This window comes from Filicampus tigris, chromosome 3, assembly GCF_054856515.1.
Source record: "Filicampus tigris isolate MCC_2025a chromosome 3, RoL_Ftig_1.0, whole genome shotgun sequence".
In the NCBI taxonomy this organism is placed as follows: Eukaryota; Metazoa; Chordata; class Actinopteri; order Syngnathiformes; family Syngnathidae; genus Filicampus; species Filicampus tigris.
Genome location: NC_141219.1, coordinates 19,063,010 through 19,080,581, shown reverse-complemented (window position 1 = coordinate 19,080,581; position 17,572 = coordinate 19,063,010). Strand labels below are relative to the sequence as shown.

Below are 17,572 nucleotides of genomic sequence, written 5' to 3'. Positions count from 1 at the left end.
CACATTAATGTGATTTTTGTTTTGATTCCAAAATCGGACATACGCGTTTTTCACAGGACAGTGACCATTTAATCTAGCTGACCATTTTGACTGCTTTAATACTCTGTAGTACTTCATGATCAAAAGTGTCACTCTCACCATGAGGTTTAAAACGTTTGCTTTACTTTCCACTTCCTTTCTCCTTTACTCCACTCACAACCAAGCCAGCTAATTCATTTTGCAGATATCTTTATGAATGAAGTCTTCACATACAAATTAATAGGGAGTAGTCCATTCCATGAGAAGAGGGGTTGCAGTTGAAACAAATTCAAATTAAGACTAAAACTGCTTTAAATAAACCTTCTAATTTTTTAGTAGACATTGGAAAACTGTGGCCCTGAAGCAACTGCCAATGATTGCCTAATGGTATGATCCCTGTTATTGAACCAACACAACCATAGTTGCACACAGTGATTCCATGTTACTTGGAGTGAAGAGTTAATTGCAGACAAGCAGAGAAGAAACATGTCAGTCGGAGTCAGCGGGGAACTAATGAGAGCATGGCGGTGACAGCCAACAGTGATGAGACCAGACGTAATTAGGTTAACGTAGCTGCTGTTAGACTTACCAGGCCTTATGGGATCTCTGCAGTGGCCTCAGTGGAGGCTGGGCGTAACCTGCTTCACTAAGGGACACTCGAATGATTATTTAGAGGAGATAACTAAGGATAGGAATTAAGTTGCACATGTATAACACACATTCCTGATTTGTTTTAATGACGTTTTTTTATTGAAAGATTGCAAAATATGCTTACAGTTCACCGTCTTGATGCGTTTTAGAGCAGATTCGAATGCTTCTGTCTTGAACTGATGCAGCATGGAAGCATACAAACTGTACATTTGACGCCAATGTTGTGTCACATAGACTCTTTACAAGAACACCAGTGGTTTCTGAGTAGCCAAACTTCTGTGTACCCTCCTGCCATGGCTATAGTTCATACTCTGACTAGTATCAAGGCCAGCTCACTGTGAAATATGTACTGTACAAGTTTACACAAAATAACGGGGATCACGATGCAAAAATGCAGGACGTCAGGGTTGAAATCGCGATGTGGACGCCTTAGTTCTTCTTGTGGAGAAACTTCATTTTGCTTCCTGAAAAAGTCCACACAAATCATAGTAAATAACTATTGTGTAGCACGACTCAAGCCATCTCAACAGCACACTTGCAAAATAAATGACTAACAGCTATTTATAGTTGTATATCACCGATGTCCTGTGAAAAACACATTTTTTTTTCATTTTTCTTATTTTTACGTGAATGGTGTTTCCACGTTACAGACATTGCATTAACGTGAACATTTTCAAAATTTCCAAAATTGGATATACGTGTTTTTCACAGGACAGCAACGATATTCTCCCATCCATTTTCTATCTTCAGTGTCATGTTTGAGCTAGGGACTATCCGAGCTGACTTTGGGTTACAGGTGGGGTCCGCAGTCAATTGCAGGACACATACGTATAGACAAACAACCGCTCACATTCACAATCACAAATATTCATTTTGAATTGATCTAATACTGCATGTATTTGGGATGCACTCATTGTTTTGAAAAGGCCTTCAGCCACCTTACCAAGGCCTTTGAGGAACTTATTGACGCCACTCTGCTCCGTGTCTGGCAGCTCCTCCAGGTACTGATCCACCCTCTGCTCAAACAGACCTGTCACAGTATTGCCACTAGAGGTCAGTACTAGTGCAGCGGTAAGCATTACAGCTTGAGCACAAAGGAGGTCAACACTCTGAACAAAGTGGGAACATGAAAAGCAGTTTGAGCGTTTACAATTCAGCACACCAGTAGGAACTCAACTAGTGCACAGCTTTGCCTCACTAGTAAAATATAGTGGTTAAACTAGTATGCCAATATTTTCCTACTAGTGAGAACACAATGTATACTATGTGTACATGGACCTTTATGAATAAATCCTCAACCCATCGGCTTTCCAGAAAGCCATTTGAGCATTTATTCGATATCTTTGATATCCATCTTAAGGTCCATGTATTAGTACATACCTGTCAACTTGTACGTTTTCCCCGTATTCTATACGTTTTTGATCATTTCAAATTGTGTATGCCGTATAACAATTTTTGTACGGGAAAAAAATAAATAAATAACTCGCTTTTTGTTAGACCGATTTCGCCTTGCCCATTTCGGCTCTAATCCGTCGCTTACGTTAGCGATTCCAACTGCAAACTTCGGCCGACTTTCACGAGCAAAACCCCCTCAAGTTGAGCGATAAACACTGTGTAAGATTCTACATAGAAATGTCCGTTCCGTTTCCCCCACCTCTCCCGCTGAGCGATAAATACTGTGTAAGATTAAAAATAGATAATGTGTAAGATTACTGTGTAAGATTATATACAGAAATGTACGGGCAAATTACGACTTTTGTAAAATTCAGCACAGCCCGGGGTTGACAGGTATGTTAGTATGCTATTATTTCTCACTAATAGGACAATTCAGGCATACTAGCAGGAAAACATTACTAGTTCTACTGACATCTAGCACTTATCTAGTGGTACTAGAAGCACACAGATGTCAACTAGTGCATGGGTTTGCCTCACTAGTAATATGTAGTTGGGCTACTAGTATGCCAAAGTTGTCAAATGTCATACAATAATGGAAAAGCATCACCGCTAAGACAGTCATTCTACTAAGCGCACTGGACTATAGTTACTAGTGAGGACAAAGGGCATACTACTACAGGACTCTTCAAGCAATAAATGCTCGGATGGCTTTCCATTCGTGACTGTTTAAAACAGAGAGTCTACCTTTGGCACGAGTCTTCCTCAACTCTCGATCTTGAATGAAGCCTGCGAACATCTGCGACTCCATAAAGACCCCCAGGAAGCGGCGGATACTCTTGGACGCCACCGACTTGCGGAAGGCTTCTCTCTGGAAAAGGCGCTCGCCGCGTTCGTTCTGGGTGATGAACAGAGAGTAGTGGCCGATGGTCTCCAGGAAGAAGCGAATGAAGGCCTCTGACACCAAACTGTTCAAAGAGTTGTACTCTGCAAACAGACAAAAGGGGAAAATGACTTTGGATGGCAGGTTGACGCGTTTGAAAGGAAAGAATGGGTTTCATAGTAGCTCGAGTTTCTTTTTAAGGAGAAACAGAAGTTTGGCTCGACTGGGCAATAAAATGCACCCACCGCTCTTGTCAGCACAGTGCAGACGGTGGGACAGAGCTCGTAAACTCTCCGCCCACTGAGCCTCAAACTAAGGAACGAGTGATCTCAATTAATGAACACTGTATATTTGTGACCTTCAAGTCATTATCCCAGTACCTCATAATGCTTACAGAGGCGTAGTTATGGACAAACTCCCATTTAACAGCAGTTTGAATGCGATTGAATAGCACTACATCCCCAGTTATAAGAGGGTGTGCACATGTGTGCACCCCCCGTAATCTCTGAGTTAAACAGGTTAGAGGTCATGTAGCGTGAAACAAGTTTTTAAATTAGTTATCTAGGTCCCATCTTTTATATCACAAAAAGATGGCGTTCAAACAAGGGTGTGTAGACTTTTTATATCCACTGTGTATTGTAGAGATTCACGAAATGCATTGTTTCAACCTTGTAATTTCTTGAGATGGTGAATTTGAGGTTTAAAGCTATAACTATCAAAATGATATAAAAATCAAATAAAATGATGAAATATCACTCTGCACAGTGAGTCTACACAAGATACAAGTTTCACTTTTTGATATACATTTTCAAAATAAATTAAGCTCCCCACAATGTTCTAATATGTTGATATGCTTGATGCCTTTATGCTATTTAAATTCATTACACTAAGAGTCACAGAAAGAACATCAAGCAGTGCAACTTTTTTTTAACTACGTTTGGATACAGAAGCGGTTGTTCTACCAAACATGGAAAGCATCCGTCTTGTCACAGTGGGATAATTTGTCACTTATTTACCTTCGTCCGACTCGCTGTCTGAGTCCTGACTGATGATGTCATTCCTCTGCTCCAGCGCTTGTTCCAGAGCTGCCTGAAGTTTCCGTGGCAACAGTGAGGCCTCGTCATCCATCTATAAACAAACGTATAAAAAGACAAACAGCACAATCACTGGAGATGAACAACATTTTACAGGATGATTTTCAATGTGTTTTACAGCCTTGTAAAAGGTCTCGGTCCACGCGTTAAAAGACAAACCTGTCTGATGAAACGATCCGTTCCGAGGTCCACCATTAATGCCTGACGAGAAGAACGAAAAAGTCAGTAAACAACAGCATCTCCTCAATGTTGTTGACACTCACCAAGGACAACCTAAAGACATCAAATACAAAAGTGGTATCAAAATATCTGTCTTTACAGACAGATGTCAGTTGGCGGCATGGGGAGCGACGTGGATGTTGAGCAGATGTGGCTGACAGCCATTAACAGACAAATCAAATCTCTGTCAGAATATGGCAGCCAACACTTTAATGCTCACCACCTGCTTGTACGCATGTGTATTTGAAAGAATACATTTAGTGGAATATTTCACTTCTCTGCTCGGAGTGACTTAACCCTTCCATACTGCTCATTTTCCGTACGTATGAATTAGGGGTGGGCGATATGGGCAAAAAAATAACCTCAGCAGTCAGCACATAATACTGTCATAATAATCGCCCCTATAAAATGATTAACTACATTGGTGATTTGAGATATTGTGCTTTTATTACTGCATTTATATTTCAAATCCTCTTTTATTATTACAATGAATGGAAATGACATTAATCCGATCCAGCCTTACCGACAAAAGAGCAACAAAAATTGTTGTAATGTGCATTTTAATGAGGAAAAATAGCACTCTATAATATTGTACTTAATAAAGCGTACAATAATTACAGCAATTGTCACATTGCATCAATTGAATGCTGCACCTTCTTGTGTGCCTGCCTTGACTACCTTGTGACGGAAACTGATGGATATACAGTTCATCGGCTAGGTTCACATCGCAGGGAAATGCAACCCAGATCGGGTTTTTTTGACCGTATGTGACCTGTATCTGATTTTTTATGACTGAACGGCTCAATTTCGATATTTTCAAATCCAACCTGTGGTCCTAGATCGGATACGCATCGGATTTTTTGCAAAGCGATCGCAATCTGAACGGCCCGGTCGCATATACAGTGTATCCGTCCTTGACGTCATCATCACAGAAAGGCTTGATTGTCCGTGAATCTGCAAAGTTGTTTTGATTAATGGTATTGGCTTTATATTCAACTTTAATTTAATTCCACTTGAAACATGAAGCATAAAGTAGACATTTGTGGTGATAGTGGTTGCCACGTGGACGGCAATTGACGTCATCTTAAGTGACGTCTCCATGAAATGAGATCTTGTCTCGTTTGCCCAAAATATTGCATTTCTTTCTACCTCCTCTCGAATCGCTCCTCTGTAGGTATGAGATAATAAAAAGATGAGTCCGCGGCCCCTACACGTTGGACCACCATTACTTCCGTAAACACTACGTCGCGAGTGACGCCGTCTCTTCTACTGCGCATGCGGGTCACTTTCAGGACGCATATGTTCACAAATACGATGGAAAGAGGTCATATTTAATATGTAATGTGAACGCTTACACATTAAAAAATTGTATTTCACCAAAAATCTGAATTGAGCATAAAGTGAACCTAGCCATTGAGGCATTATTATGAATCTCACTTGAGTTCTGGCAGAAGATGCTCAGCTGCAAGATGATTGACTGCCGCATGCAGTCCTGTTCGGATGCAGCAGCCGATCATATTGTAGCGGCGTGTGTCCTGCCTTGAACTCAAGTGGTATTCATAACACCTCAACCCCTCTCTCCGATTTTCAGTACGGCACTATTATTCATTATACACAGAGGATAAAGGGTATATCTATGTGAGTACTGTTATAATGTCAGTGTGCATGTTGCTGCTGCACAATTTGTTTTCAATCATTGCTTTAAGGCCTAAAGAACTACTACACAGATGCTAAATAGCGTGAGCATTAAGATAGCGGATTGGAAGGCTAAGCTATGTGGCTTTTTGTTCATTCCCCTTTGTGAAATTCTCATGTAGTTTCATTGCTGTCAAATTGGATCTTAACAGTATCTAAGGGTTTTAGTGAAACCCAAAGCCCAAAACATGTTGGCTGGTGCTGCACTGCTTCAGGCACAGTGTCAGCTGGATATCTCTCATGCAGCTGTGTTATCTATGTGAAATGCTGCGTATAGGTACAAGAGGGATGTAAGGCCTAAAAGGGATTTTAATAACAAGGAACTTACAGGTGCCAATTTTGCCACGTGCAACAGTTGTATGACTTTATTTTATCAATGCAACGCAATTGAGGCCAATAAATTGATCAAAGACAACATTTTTGAGCCTATTTAAAAGTAGTTTTTGATCAATAAAATTGTGTTCTGGTTTTGACATAAATTAATCCATGAATGGTTCTCAAACCTGAAGCACACTAAAAAGAGTCAGCTACAGACGCTGAAAATTGGGATCAAAAGATATTGAAGTTTAGTTGTTTTTTTTTCTTGGTCGATATAGCCACAATTTGTGAGTCACGGATATTGGATGGCGATCCATTTTTTAAGGAGTTGAGGTCAATGGGTATAAATTTTTCCACGCCACACTTATCGAAGTATGCCTTTTTGGACTTTTGTAACTGTGCACTGGGAAAATAAAACGCCAACAGCCTATGCCAAATACCGTACTTCACTGGATGTAAGTATAGAATTGTCCAAAATGTCTTGAGAAAAATTATAAAACTTACATACTTCAGTCCACGTAACCATTTCATAAAATCGGTAGTGAGGTGAGGACAAACACACCGTACTCACTTCCTCCACAGGCAATTCTTTGAGCTTCGGCAAGGAGCTGGATAGCAGGCCCACCAGGAAGGGAGTGGGACAGCAGACAATGTCCAACATGGACCCGGGAAGCACAGGGATGAAGGTGTGTTGCCAGGAGAAGGGGTAGAGTAGCGCAACCACGGCGTGCATGCAGCTAGACAGTGTACTGATGGTGGGAGAGAAACACAATTTCATCACTGCATTGCAGAGGCCACACTACAAAACAATTAACATTTTGCAATATTAATGATGTTTTGTACCCTAACAGGATTTTGTGGCAAACACCAAACAGTAAAAAAAAACAAAAAAAAACAGCAGATACTCAATAAAGCTCAAAGCTCTGCCACGGCGAGTGTTGCAAAATTCTAAATTGTCAATTTTTTCATGGGAATTAACAAGTACCGGTATATAACAAGTGACTTAATTGGAGGAACTTGAGTTGAAAACAAACAAACAAACAAACAAAACAAAAAAATGGTGAACAATTTTATGCGGATTTACTATGCAAAGTTTCCCTGACATTTTCCGGACCAAAATGACTTGGGCAAATATTCTTTAGGCGAAGGATATGTTAAGCAGTTGAATCTAGTGAAAGAGGGTCAAATCAGTACAGTATACAGATGTATACATTTCAGCTTTCGTGTTAACAGTGACAAAGCAAAACGTTTTTATTTATTGTTGTGCTTAATTGTTACACTGAAATTGTTTGTTTTTTGATTTAAATATTTGCATGATAACTTCACGTGTATTTTATTTACATATTTAAACAAACTTTCATTAAACTCTGTATTTTTAATAATTGAAAATACTTCTACTCTACTTTCAATTTAAGAAAAATAATATTTCAACATGTATTTATTTATTTAACTTCCATAGGTAAGCCAATTTGTGTTTGTTTTATTATTAGAATACGTAGCAGGCCCAAGAAAAAATGTACAGGGTTGAGGGGGCCGTACATATTGCCTCGCAATACACGCACAATTCAGGGACTGAATGAAGTGAAGCACATTTTGTGTGTGAACCCATGTCAAAGAACACAGATACAGAGAAGTTAGCATGATGAATTATTGAGTCATGACCACTGAACATGCTGCAACAGTTAAATCGGAGCCCTGTTGACGCAAATAGCCCCAAAAATGCAACAGTTCTGTTCCCCTTTGACAGCTGTGGTATAACATCCAGATCCCAAATAGCAGCCCGTCTTTCTCACGATCCGTCACTTGTTGACAGTGGCTGACCCTTCCCCCCCAGCCCGCCCCCACCCGCGTCCGCTACATAGTCCGCGTCCAGTCTGTTTCACAAGAGAGTGAAAATAAACTGTGGGTCCGATCACATACGCACACACGCACGCACATAGCAGAGCATCAACAAATCAGTATGGATCAAGAACAAGACCCGGGATCAAACATGGTATGCAAACACACCCCACTTGAGATACACTTTTAATGAGAAATGTTTCTCTGTGCTCGCTGTCATCAACAGTCAGCATAAACAAGAGCTGCTCTCTTCTATGTGACTTCACACACGCACACACTCACAGCTCGGTGAAACATAATCAATCGGTACTGATAAACCACAATAGTGTGTTCCGATTCATGGCGGCATTTAGAGTCAAACAACCAACACTAAAATATGGGCTAAAATTCAATTCAATTGGCTAAACCCAAAACTGCAGTATTTTTCAATAAATAAACGGAGCACTAGCCGTTTTGTATTGGCCTGTGGGCGCTTTGATAATTCTTAACAGATCCTGTCCCAACAGGGCCTGACGGGGCACAGATCTTGCAGAAGCTGCGCCACACGCTAAACGCGGACATACACACAAACGGTGATACCAAAAGGATCAATTGCAATGAACTCCCCTAGACCAGCACTGTAGGGAGCAGATCAACTTGCAGCGGAAACACTCAGCACTAGCAGAGGTTGGAGCTCAAATCTGCATAAGGAGGAGATCAACACATACATAATTGCGTCAAAAAAACAGACCTGCTAAACAACGACAGGAAACTGGCTGCCGCAAATAGAGAAAAGCAGAGCAAATGACACGCACCCCCAAAAAAAGGTTTGTAATTACCTACAGATGCCACAAGACAGCGGCAAAGCACTATTTTTGTCTGACTTGAAACTCCTCAACTCACTTCAACTGAGTTCCTTTGCACCAAAAAAAAAAACACAAGATGGTGGCAAAGCATTACTTTTGTCTAAAGCTCAGAAATTCTCATCAACATAGTTCCTTGGCAGGAGAGGGTAACAAAGCCCTACGTCTAGTATTAGAAGCTCCTCAATTTAGTGTAATATAGCTCATTGGCACCACATTGCTGCAAGAGGGCAGCAAAAAACTACTTTACTTTACTCTTCAACCACTGATGATGGTGCCTAAGTAATACTTTGATCTGAGCATAAAAAAACGAACAATATAATGTAGGATAGATTCCAAAAACTATCCACAAAAAGGTGAATTCACAAAATGTCTACCTGGGAATATGCAGAGCTTCACTAACCTGGCAGTTCTCTGGAAATTCACGGTTGGATTCTGAACCCAAAAAGCAAACGATATGTGCATGGATAATAATTGGTCTCAAAGCAAAACTGTTTGTACATTTGATAAGATGTTGGAATGTACTGGAATGTACCCAAGCTGTTAAAGTCACATGTCAAGGATAGAAAATGAGTTTGACTCCAGGGAGGAGCTGTTGTCACTGGTGATGATGTAATTTTTGCTAGCTGTACAGAATTTCAATTTAAATTTACTACAGTAATTGGGTGAATTCAGATTTCAGCTTTCAGAAGGTCCAAATAAATTGCAACCTTATAAGAGCCAACAGTTGTCACTCTGTGCTCTCATATTCCTCACACAGCTACAGCCATCCTTCACTTTCAAATAGCTTCCCTGTTGCACGCTCATGAAGACAACAACAGAATGATGGAGGCTCTCAAAGTGCGGGGTGAATATTCCAAGGTTGTAAGTGTGCGGGCGTAAACTATGACGAGAGCTACTGATGTGAAAATCAGTTGGTCCGTCTCCTCCTGTCTTTTCTAATCTCATTTCTGGACGACAACCACACATGTTTGAGGGTGTAGATTTCACAGAGAAAGCCATTGTTTCTATTACCTCTCCACCCTCCTCCTTTTTGCTCTTCCTCTGCCGACTTTCTGCATTTTCCATCAATCTTCTCGTAAAGAATGCTCAGGTTTGCTTAACGCTGTTATAAATGTAGTAATGTATCAATATGCAGAGTGAATAGACCTTAAAAAGTCTACACACCCCTGTTCAACTACCACGTGTTTGTGGTTTAAAAATTTGAGACCAAGATGAAACATTTCAAGACTTTTTCAGCATTAATGTCACTATAACCTGCTAAATTGAAAAAAGAAATTGAAAAAAGAAATAATTGTGATAATGTGGTTGCAAAAGTGTGCCAATCACGTTCAAAATCATGTTCAATGGAAATTAGCACACACCTGCCACGATTTGAAGTGCCTCTGACTAAACCAAAATAAATGTATGATGCTCTAGTACCTGCTCTATTTTTTTTTAGCTATCTAGAAAAAGTCTGAAGTAATAATAAGCTGATAAGTGAAGTATATTGATGTATATATGGTTGGCTGGAAACTAGTTCAGGGTGTGCCTCACCCACCGCCCAAAACAGCTGGGATAGGGTCAAGCACTCCCCGCGACCCTTGTGAGGATAAGCGCTATTGCTAATGGATGGATACATATATATATATATATATATATATATATATATATATATATATATATATATATATATATATATATATATAATTTTTTTTTTTATTAATATATATGTGTAGGCTGACTATTTTTGGCACACAAGACATAAAATCAAGCCTATTCCATTTATAGGATGGGAGGAACTTCATTTGATCTCTCTATTTTTTAATATGTGTATACTGTAATTTGGTTAGCATTCCCAAAATGAAGTTCACTTGCATTAGCCTATAGCATACAACAAGTATGCAAGCTCTGCAGGTTGATTGAGCTTAGCGAGCCAAATGTGAATTTGCTGATGATGTGACGTCACCCAATTAAACATTCAACATGTAAGAACAAACAATCTGTTGAAAACAAATTGCCAAATGTAGGCCAACAATGTCCTTGAAATTGTGTGAAATTCCAGAACAATAGTTACATGCAGACAGTATGGCTGCAAAACAAAGAACTATTGTCTAACCACTTTTCCTCTCACTGTCTCCCTCTTTTTCTGGATGTACATTTCTAGGGAAAGACGCATACATCATGTTCTATTGACGAGCTATTTTGAGAATGAATAACGTACCAAAACCCCAGAGGGAGCAGCCCTTTTATCATGGCAGCCATTAATGCGGTATTGATGTAAGGAAACAAGAGCTCTGCACGTAAGCACGCTTACAAATCCAAACGCAGGCTCATTATTCAGCAATTCAACTGACTCTATCGTTAAGACTCGTAGATTTCATAATTAGAGATAGCTTGTAATTGTATAATGCACGTTCTGTGACTCGTGATGTTATCTCCGCTGACAACAGCCATTTGGTTTCGTGGTTTTGTGTCAACACGCTCACGTGGGCCGCCGGGCACGGCATCAGAAGACAAGTGGTGACGGTCGAGCAGCACACAGGAAGTGCATTCCGTCCCCTGCGCAGTCACTGCCCTCACTGATGTTTGTTTAAACTGGCCTCTTTTTTCATGGGGACGCACATCTCCTCCCTTGCCCACAGCATTACAAAAACGCCTCACTAGCCTGCGACAAGTCGGCACGCCGGGTCCCTCGACGCTCGTCATGGTTCATTGTGCTTGACTGAGAGAATATGATTGCAGATTTTTTTTTTGGGGCCCATATGTTAGTTACTCCTTCCTGGTTCATAAAGGATGACGTAGGACGTTACAAAGGGATTTGAATAGCATTTGTTTCCGAGTTGCTGTATTCGTGTCACAATGACGCACATGGCAAACAGTCAAAACGCATTGTGTAATCGTCTCCTTTATCTGAATCTCCACCTAAATCTTAACAGCTCTTTCCCTGGCCCATGCACCACCCCTCAATAATGTTTCGTGTCACTGTGCTAAATTACTGTATTTCATACACGAGCCAAATTTGGGGTTAAAGGGAATTTTCATTTGTGAGTAACATGAGTATCTTCTGGCTGAAAATGGCACAAGGAAGTGGAAAACTACCAGAAGAAACTGCATTAAAGATACACAATGAAATATTTGCCATTTCTAATTACTTAGATCTTGAAAATTATTCATATTCCTGCTTTTTGATCATTCTTAATGATCCTGGTAACTTCAAGCATAATCTATAGCAGAGCTTTCATCAATTATAGATTTAGCACTTAGGATAAGCCTGAGGAAGGGTTGTAATAATTGATCACGAAGTAATTTGGACAATACCTTACAATGGTCAAAACAATATATGTATAGCCTGTTGTTTGGCATCATTAGTACTGTAAGTCACTTATAAGTACTGGAAATACAGCACTGTATTACATTTCTCATATTTTGTTATTGCGCCACCTACTGGTTAAAGGAAGTACATGTTTTATTCTTTGATGTTTTTCTCCTAGTGGGTTGACCAGATTCACCTCACATTTGTTGGGAAGAGTTAACAATTCATCCATACGCTCATCCATAGCAAACACCGAAAATGTTTTCAAAGTACATGCTTCCGATTATGTTTTTATCATATCACATAGATGATGACAAAACGTTACACCTTTTCTGCAAAGGTTTAAATCTGTGAAATTGTTTTCGAATATTTATGAACTGTGACAGGGAGCCTCACCTGAGTTTATCAGCCACAAAGATGACCCTGCGTTCCAGCAGCAGTGACGCAAAGACCCGAATAACCTGGCGAACACCGAGGCAACCAAACAGACTGTCAAAGTCCACATGCTCCAGTCTGGAGTCGGTGGGCCGCCTCAATTCGATGACCTGAATAACCACAGAGTTCATATCCAAATGTGTAGAACCAGACATCACTCATGAGAAGCGGCTTTCACCAAGTTTCCTTTCAAATGAGAAGTCCTAAGAGCACCTAATGTGTGTGATGAAAGTCCTGACCCGAATGGGTTCTGTTCTGACCTCATTTCCTGCACCAGGCAGAAAGGTCTTGACTTTGATGAGCTTTCCGGGTGCAGGAAAGGGCGACTCCATCAGGCTCCTCATGAAGGGATAGACCAGCGCTGCTGATACGCCTCGCCGCCGCTCGACCTCATCTAAGATCTAAACGACGGTGAGGAAAAGAGTGTGGCACAAATAAGGATATTATCATGTATTTGTCTTTGAATAACACAAAGCCTGCTGCACTTTGAATCATAATGTCACGATACACACACTTTGGGCCTACTGTGGCACTTTTTAACGTGCTGCATTTTTGCAGTTTTTAGAACAGAACTTTGTCCTCTACTGCACAGCAAAGCAGAACATTTATGGCTCTTCATAAGAATACCATTCAATCAAAATTAGAAATCTTCAAGTAGCCAGGTCTACGACAAAGCACGGGGTTACTGTACTGTCCATTTATTTCCGTTTCAAAACATCCGTAGTTGTACTAAACAAGGTAAACCCAAGTCTGTAACCAGTTAAAAAAAATTGACATAAAACAACAAGGTTGCTCAACATTTTGCTGCTAAAAGGATTCAATTGCTTGCCCACTGATACCACAATACCTTTCTTTATAATTAAACAAATAGTTACATATTTGCACATTTACACAATTCCGCATACTAAAAACAACATACCGGTCAGTTACAACTGCACAATGTAATGGGATCCATTCGATTATTTAAATCTAAAAACTGCAATTTTTTCTCCTCCTAAAAACAGCATTTCTTCCACCCTGTATATATATTGTCTTGTATGCATGTATAAAATATATGTTAGTATATATTCTGGATGTACAGAATGTATGCAGACACATTTTATTTTGTCTTTCTGTGATTTTTAACCACTATTGTTTTATTGTTCAGTGTCCTTAAGTTACCTTAAAGGTGGTTGAAATAAAATGCATTATTATTATTATTATTGTTATTATGATTAGCAGTAGTAGTACCGGTAGTAGTAGTATCCAAATGTGTTAATTGTTGTGTTTAAAATGTAGGGACCTACTGTATATTACAAAGAGGGAAATGGGGGAAAAAAAAACATGGCTAGGCCAAATGAGGTTCATCAAAATTGAGCATTAATGTCTGCGGCATTTTTGTACCCCAAGAAGTGTCTGTTTAAGTTGGTATCTTATTTATTTGTTTGTTTGTCATGTTTTTAATTGTTTTGGACCGAAGTGCAAACAATAACTTGGAACTCCGAAACAAAGCGAAAGAAAAAATGAAACAATACTAACATGAGGTCTAATGGACATAGAGTTGAAGGTCAAAATTCAGCTAAAACCACACACACTGCTTATCACGGGTACATGTGCTTGAGTGTGTTTGCATGAACTCACTGTGGAGAACAAGTCAAAACAGCCAAGCCTGCTGATGACACAGTACACTTCTGGAAGGCGAGGTCCTTTCCCACTCGGCTGAAAGAGAAAAGAGCAAACTGAATAGCAGCGATGACAGACTTATCAGCTTCAAACTGTGGTTTTATGAGTTAAAGAATGGAAAGTATAGCAAAGGTTAAAAGTTGTGTGGAAGTCACCTAAAAATAGAAGGCTGACTGCTCATGTTGTTTATAGATTGTCACTGAAATCTCAAATCTATTTGAGGTGAGCCGCTTCCTAAACACAGGTGCTTTATCTGCTCCCGCTGAGGCTATCTACCTTCCTAACATACACTCGGAGGCCGAGACGTCGCTCGAGACTCTCACATAAAGCCTAAAAAAAAAACGCCAAACCTCTTGTCCATATTAGGTATACAATTTTCTCTTGTTTCTGCTCTGCCTTTCCAAATGGATGATTAAATCAACTGTGTAGAGCTTGATTCAAGTGCTCAGGAATGCTCGCTTGCTGCCAACTTGCTGGACGGACAGGAGGGAGGAAACAAAGCCACCGAAGGAGAGCGGCTCACCTCTTGTTCTACCTTCATTAAAGTCTTCGATCAAAATTCATTCCGGCTCATCGCAGGAGACAAAGTACGAGTGGAGGAACCCACTACATTGACATTCCCAGTGACCCTTGTAAAAATGTAAAAAATGTACATTCACATTTGCTTAACGACTAAATCGCAAATTCTACATCGTGAAGCTCAGTACCCACAACTTAGAAACTGGGCAGGCAGCTCAATCAAAAAGCTCAATAAAAAAAAGTTCAAAGAGCTCTGTGGCCTCATTATGAAGAAGAAATGTCCTAAAATTACTATGTTAAGATCTTTCATGGTTTCTGTTGGTTTTCCCTCCCCCTTATATGCTTATAAATGGAAAAAGACTCAGCAAATGTGTCGTGAGCAAACACATGTGACAGCAAGTAAAAAGTCCCCATGAACAAGAAGAAGCTTTGAGGAGACGCAGACCGGATCCGACGGCCATCTGGCTTGATCAGAGGGTGAATGACAGGCCAAATTCAGCAGCATATTTGACATTTCTATTTTTCAGACAAATACTCCAAATGCAAATTCACTATTTATCTTTGTTTCAAACATCTGCATGAAGAAAGGGACAGACCAAGCTTTTACTGATGTTTAGGTTTGGTTATTTTGGTCATCTTGGATCAGAATTCCTTTCAGTAAATTCCTTGCTTGGGCACAAGAAGAGCAATCCTTGAATGTATGGAAAGTCATTTGAGCATTTATTCGATAGTCTTGAAATCCAGGTTAAGTTCCATGTAAAAGTCAGCTCTCTGTCCTCACTCGTAAGAGAATTTAGTACGCTAGTGAAACACATTTGGCATATTAGTAAGACAACTACTTGTTGTCATTGAGGCAAACCTGTGCACTTATTGACATCTGCACACTACTTGTACTACTAATGAAGCGCTTGATGGATTAATGTGAAGCTGTTTGAGCATTTATTCGATATCAAGAATATCCAGACAAAAGTGGCACTAATAGCGGAAAACATATTAATAGTAAGACATATTAATTCGACTGTTGTACTTGTGACTTCATTTTAAATTGTACTGAAAAAAAATTGTTCTGAAAAAAAAATCGGATACATGTCGCATATGGGCAAAACATAACAGAATTGAGGTCCAGCGTGAAAACTGTCAAATGTTCTACCAATAATTCATATCTTAATTGTTGTAAGCATTAAGGGAGCAGAGTAGTTATATCATTCACTACCGTATTTTCCGGACGTCGCTCCGGGGTACAAGCCGCACCAGCCATAAAATGCATAATACAGAAGAAAAAAAACGTATATAAGTCGCACTGGAGTACAAGTCGCCCCCCCTGCACTCCCTCTCGGAATCCAAGTTGTCTCTGTCGCGTAACGCAAATAAACGTGTCCATATAAATCAAATTAATAAAATTGTGCGCTTAGTACACATCATTTCCACCGAGCTACGATGGTATCATTTAGCTAACATCCACACATGTAGCATTACAAGAAAGCTACGGTAAGATAATTTTAAACTCACCAAAATGGTCGTAGATCGATTAAATAAGTCTTTCATTTATCGCCAACCATGTAGATTTGACTTCGGCCTCCTTGGCCATTATGTATCATAGAGGGGAGGGGATGAGATGACTGATGTAACACAGGGCAACTGTGAGTAACTGTGTGAGGCATTAACAGTGGGAAAAGAAGTGTCGAACCCTTGCAACACCCAAGGAAAAGTGTGGGTGTTGACACCCATATCACTCATGGGTTTGACACCCAAGTATTGTCAATCAAGAAGTGCGCTCTGAAACAACTAGCAGATTCATTCTTTGGTAATTTTACTCATGTGGTCAAACGCGCAGTCCGACTTCAGAATACAGAAATCGTCTTTTATGTTGCCTTATTTGAACTAATGCTACTTACTTGGATGTTTCTGCTACCATTTTTACCCTACTTTCATGCTAATTAGCTGAATCGTTTGGAGCTACGTGAACCACACCAATGTATGAGCGTGTTGTTTTTTTTACACTGTGTTCATATGTTTACCTTCCTCCAAGCCCAGAAAAATCAACTATGGCGTCACTGGAAAATCTATCCCATGTGCAAATGAAAAGGTCTGTCACAACAAACAAGGCTCAGCAGGGTGCGCACAGAAGCACAAAGAGGGTGGGGAAGTGAACGGTAGCTGACCAGCAGGCGTCTGCAGTAGCCGAACCGCCTGCTGCCGTCTTCGCCGGTTAACATGAAGGAGAAGGTCTCACTGTAGCATAGAACAACAATTGACACAGGGTAAGGCATGGCAAAGAATGTAGTAGGGCTTCATGTGAAAAGCAATCCATTGTATTATGTAGAAAAGTGACAAGCTAATACTAAAAATAACACTTGTGGTCAACAAAATTTTAAGTAAACTTTTCCAGATTTTTCTTTTTTGCACTGATTCCCAATTTGCCTTTATTTTTCTCTAGGGCATCAGTTTTTAATAATAACAACAACAACAACAACAACAATAATAATAATAATAATAATAATGACAATGATAATAACAATAATAATAATGATAATAATAATGACATAATGACAATAATAACAATCATCATCATCATCATATATTTTGTAATATTTATGATTTAAGGGTTAGATTCAGCAACAGGTAATTTTTTTTTATGAAACGTCATGGTTACAAATTACCACGCATTTTAAAATCCGTATTGCACAAGCTTTTATAGGTCGCATTTAAA

General features: G+C 39.8%; 1 protein-coding gene across 4 annotated transcripts in view; it reads right to left on the bottom strand.

Annotated features, from left to right (window-relative positions):
- Positions 1–745: 745 nt before the first annotated feature.
- Positions 746–17,572, bottom strand: part of dennd2b (DENN domain containing 2B) — a 53,543-nt gene continuing 36,716 nt past the window's right edge. For all 4 annotated transcript variants that reach the window (XM_086025829.1, XM_086025828.1, XM_086025831.1 and 1 more), the window contains exons 11-20: positions 17,025–17,094; positions 14,302–14,379; positions 12,942–13,082; positions 12,643–12,791; positions 6,842–7,019; positions 4,198–4,239; positions 3,961–4,072; positions 2,809–3,048; positions 1,613–1,699; positions 746–1,133 (exon numbers count right to left, since the gene is read on the bottom strand). In XM_086025829.1, coding sequence (XP_085881955.1) covers positions 1,099–1,133; positions 1,613–1,699; positions 2,809–3,048; positions 3,961–4,072; positions 4,198–4,239; positions 6,842–7,019; positions 12,643–12,791; positions 12,942–13,082; positions 14,302–14,379; positions 17,025–17,094 — 1,132 coding nt within the window. In that variant the 3' untranslated portion in view covers positions 746–1,098. The remainder of the gene's footprint in view (positions 1,134–1,612; positions 1,700–2,808; positions 3,049–3,960; positions 4,073–4,197; positions 4,240–6,841; positions 7,020–12,642; positions 12,792–12,941; positions 13,083–14,301; positions 14,380–17,024; positions 17,095–17,572) is intronic.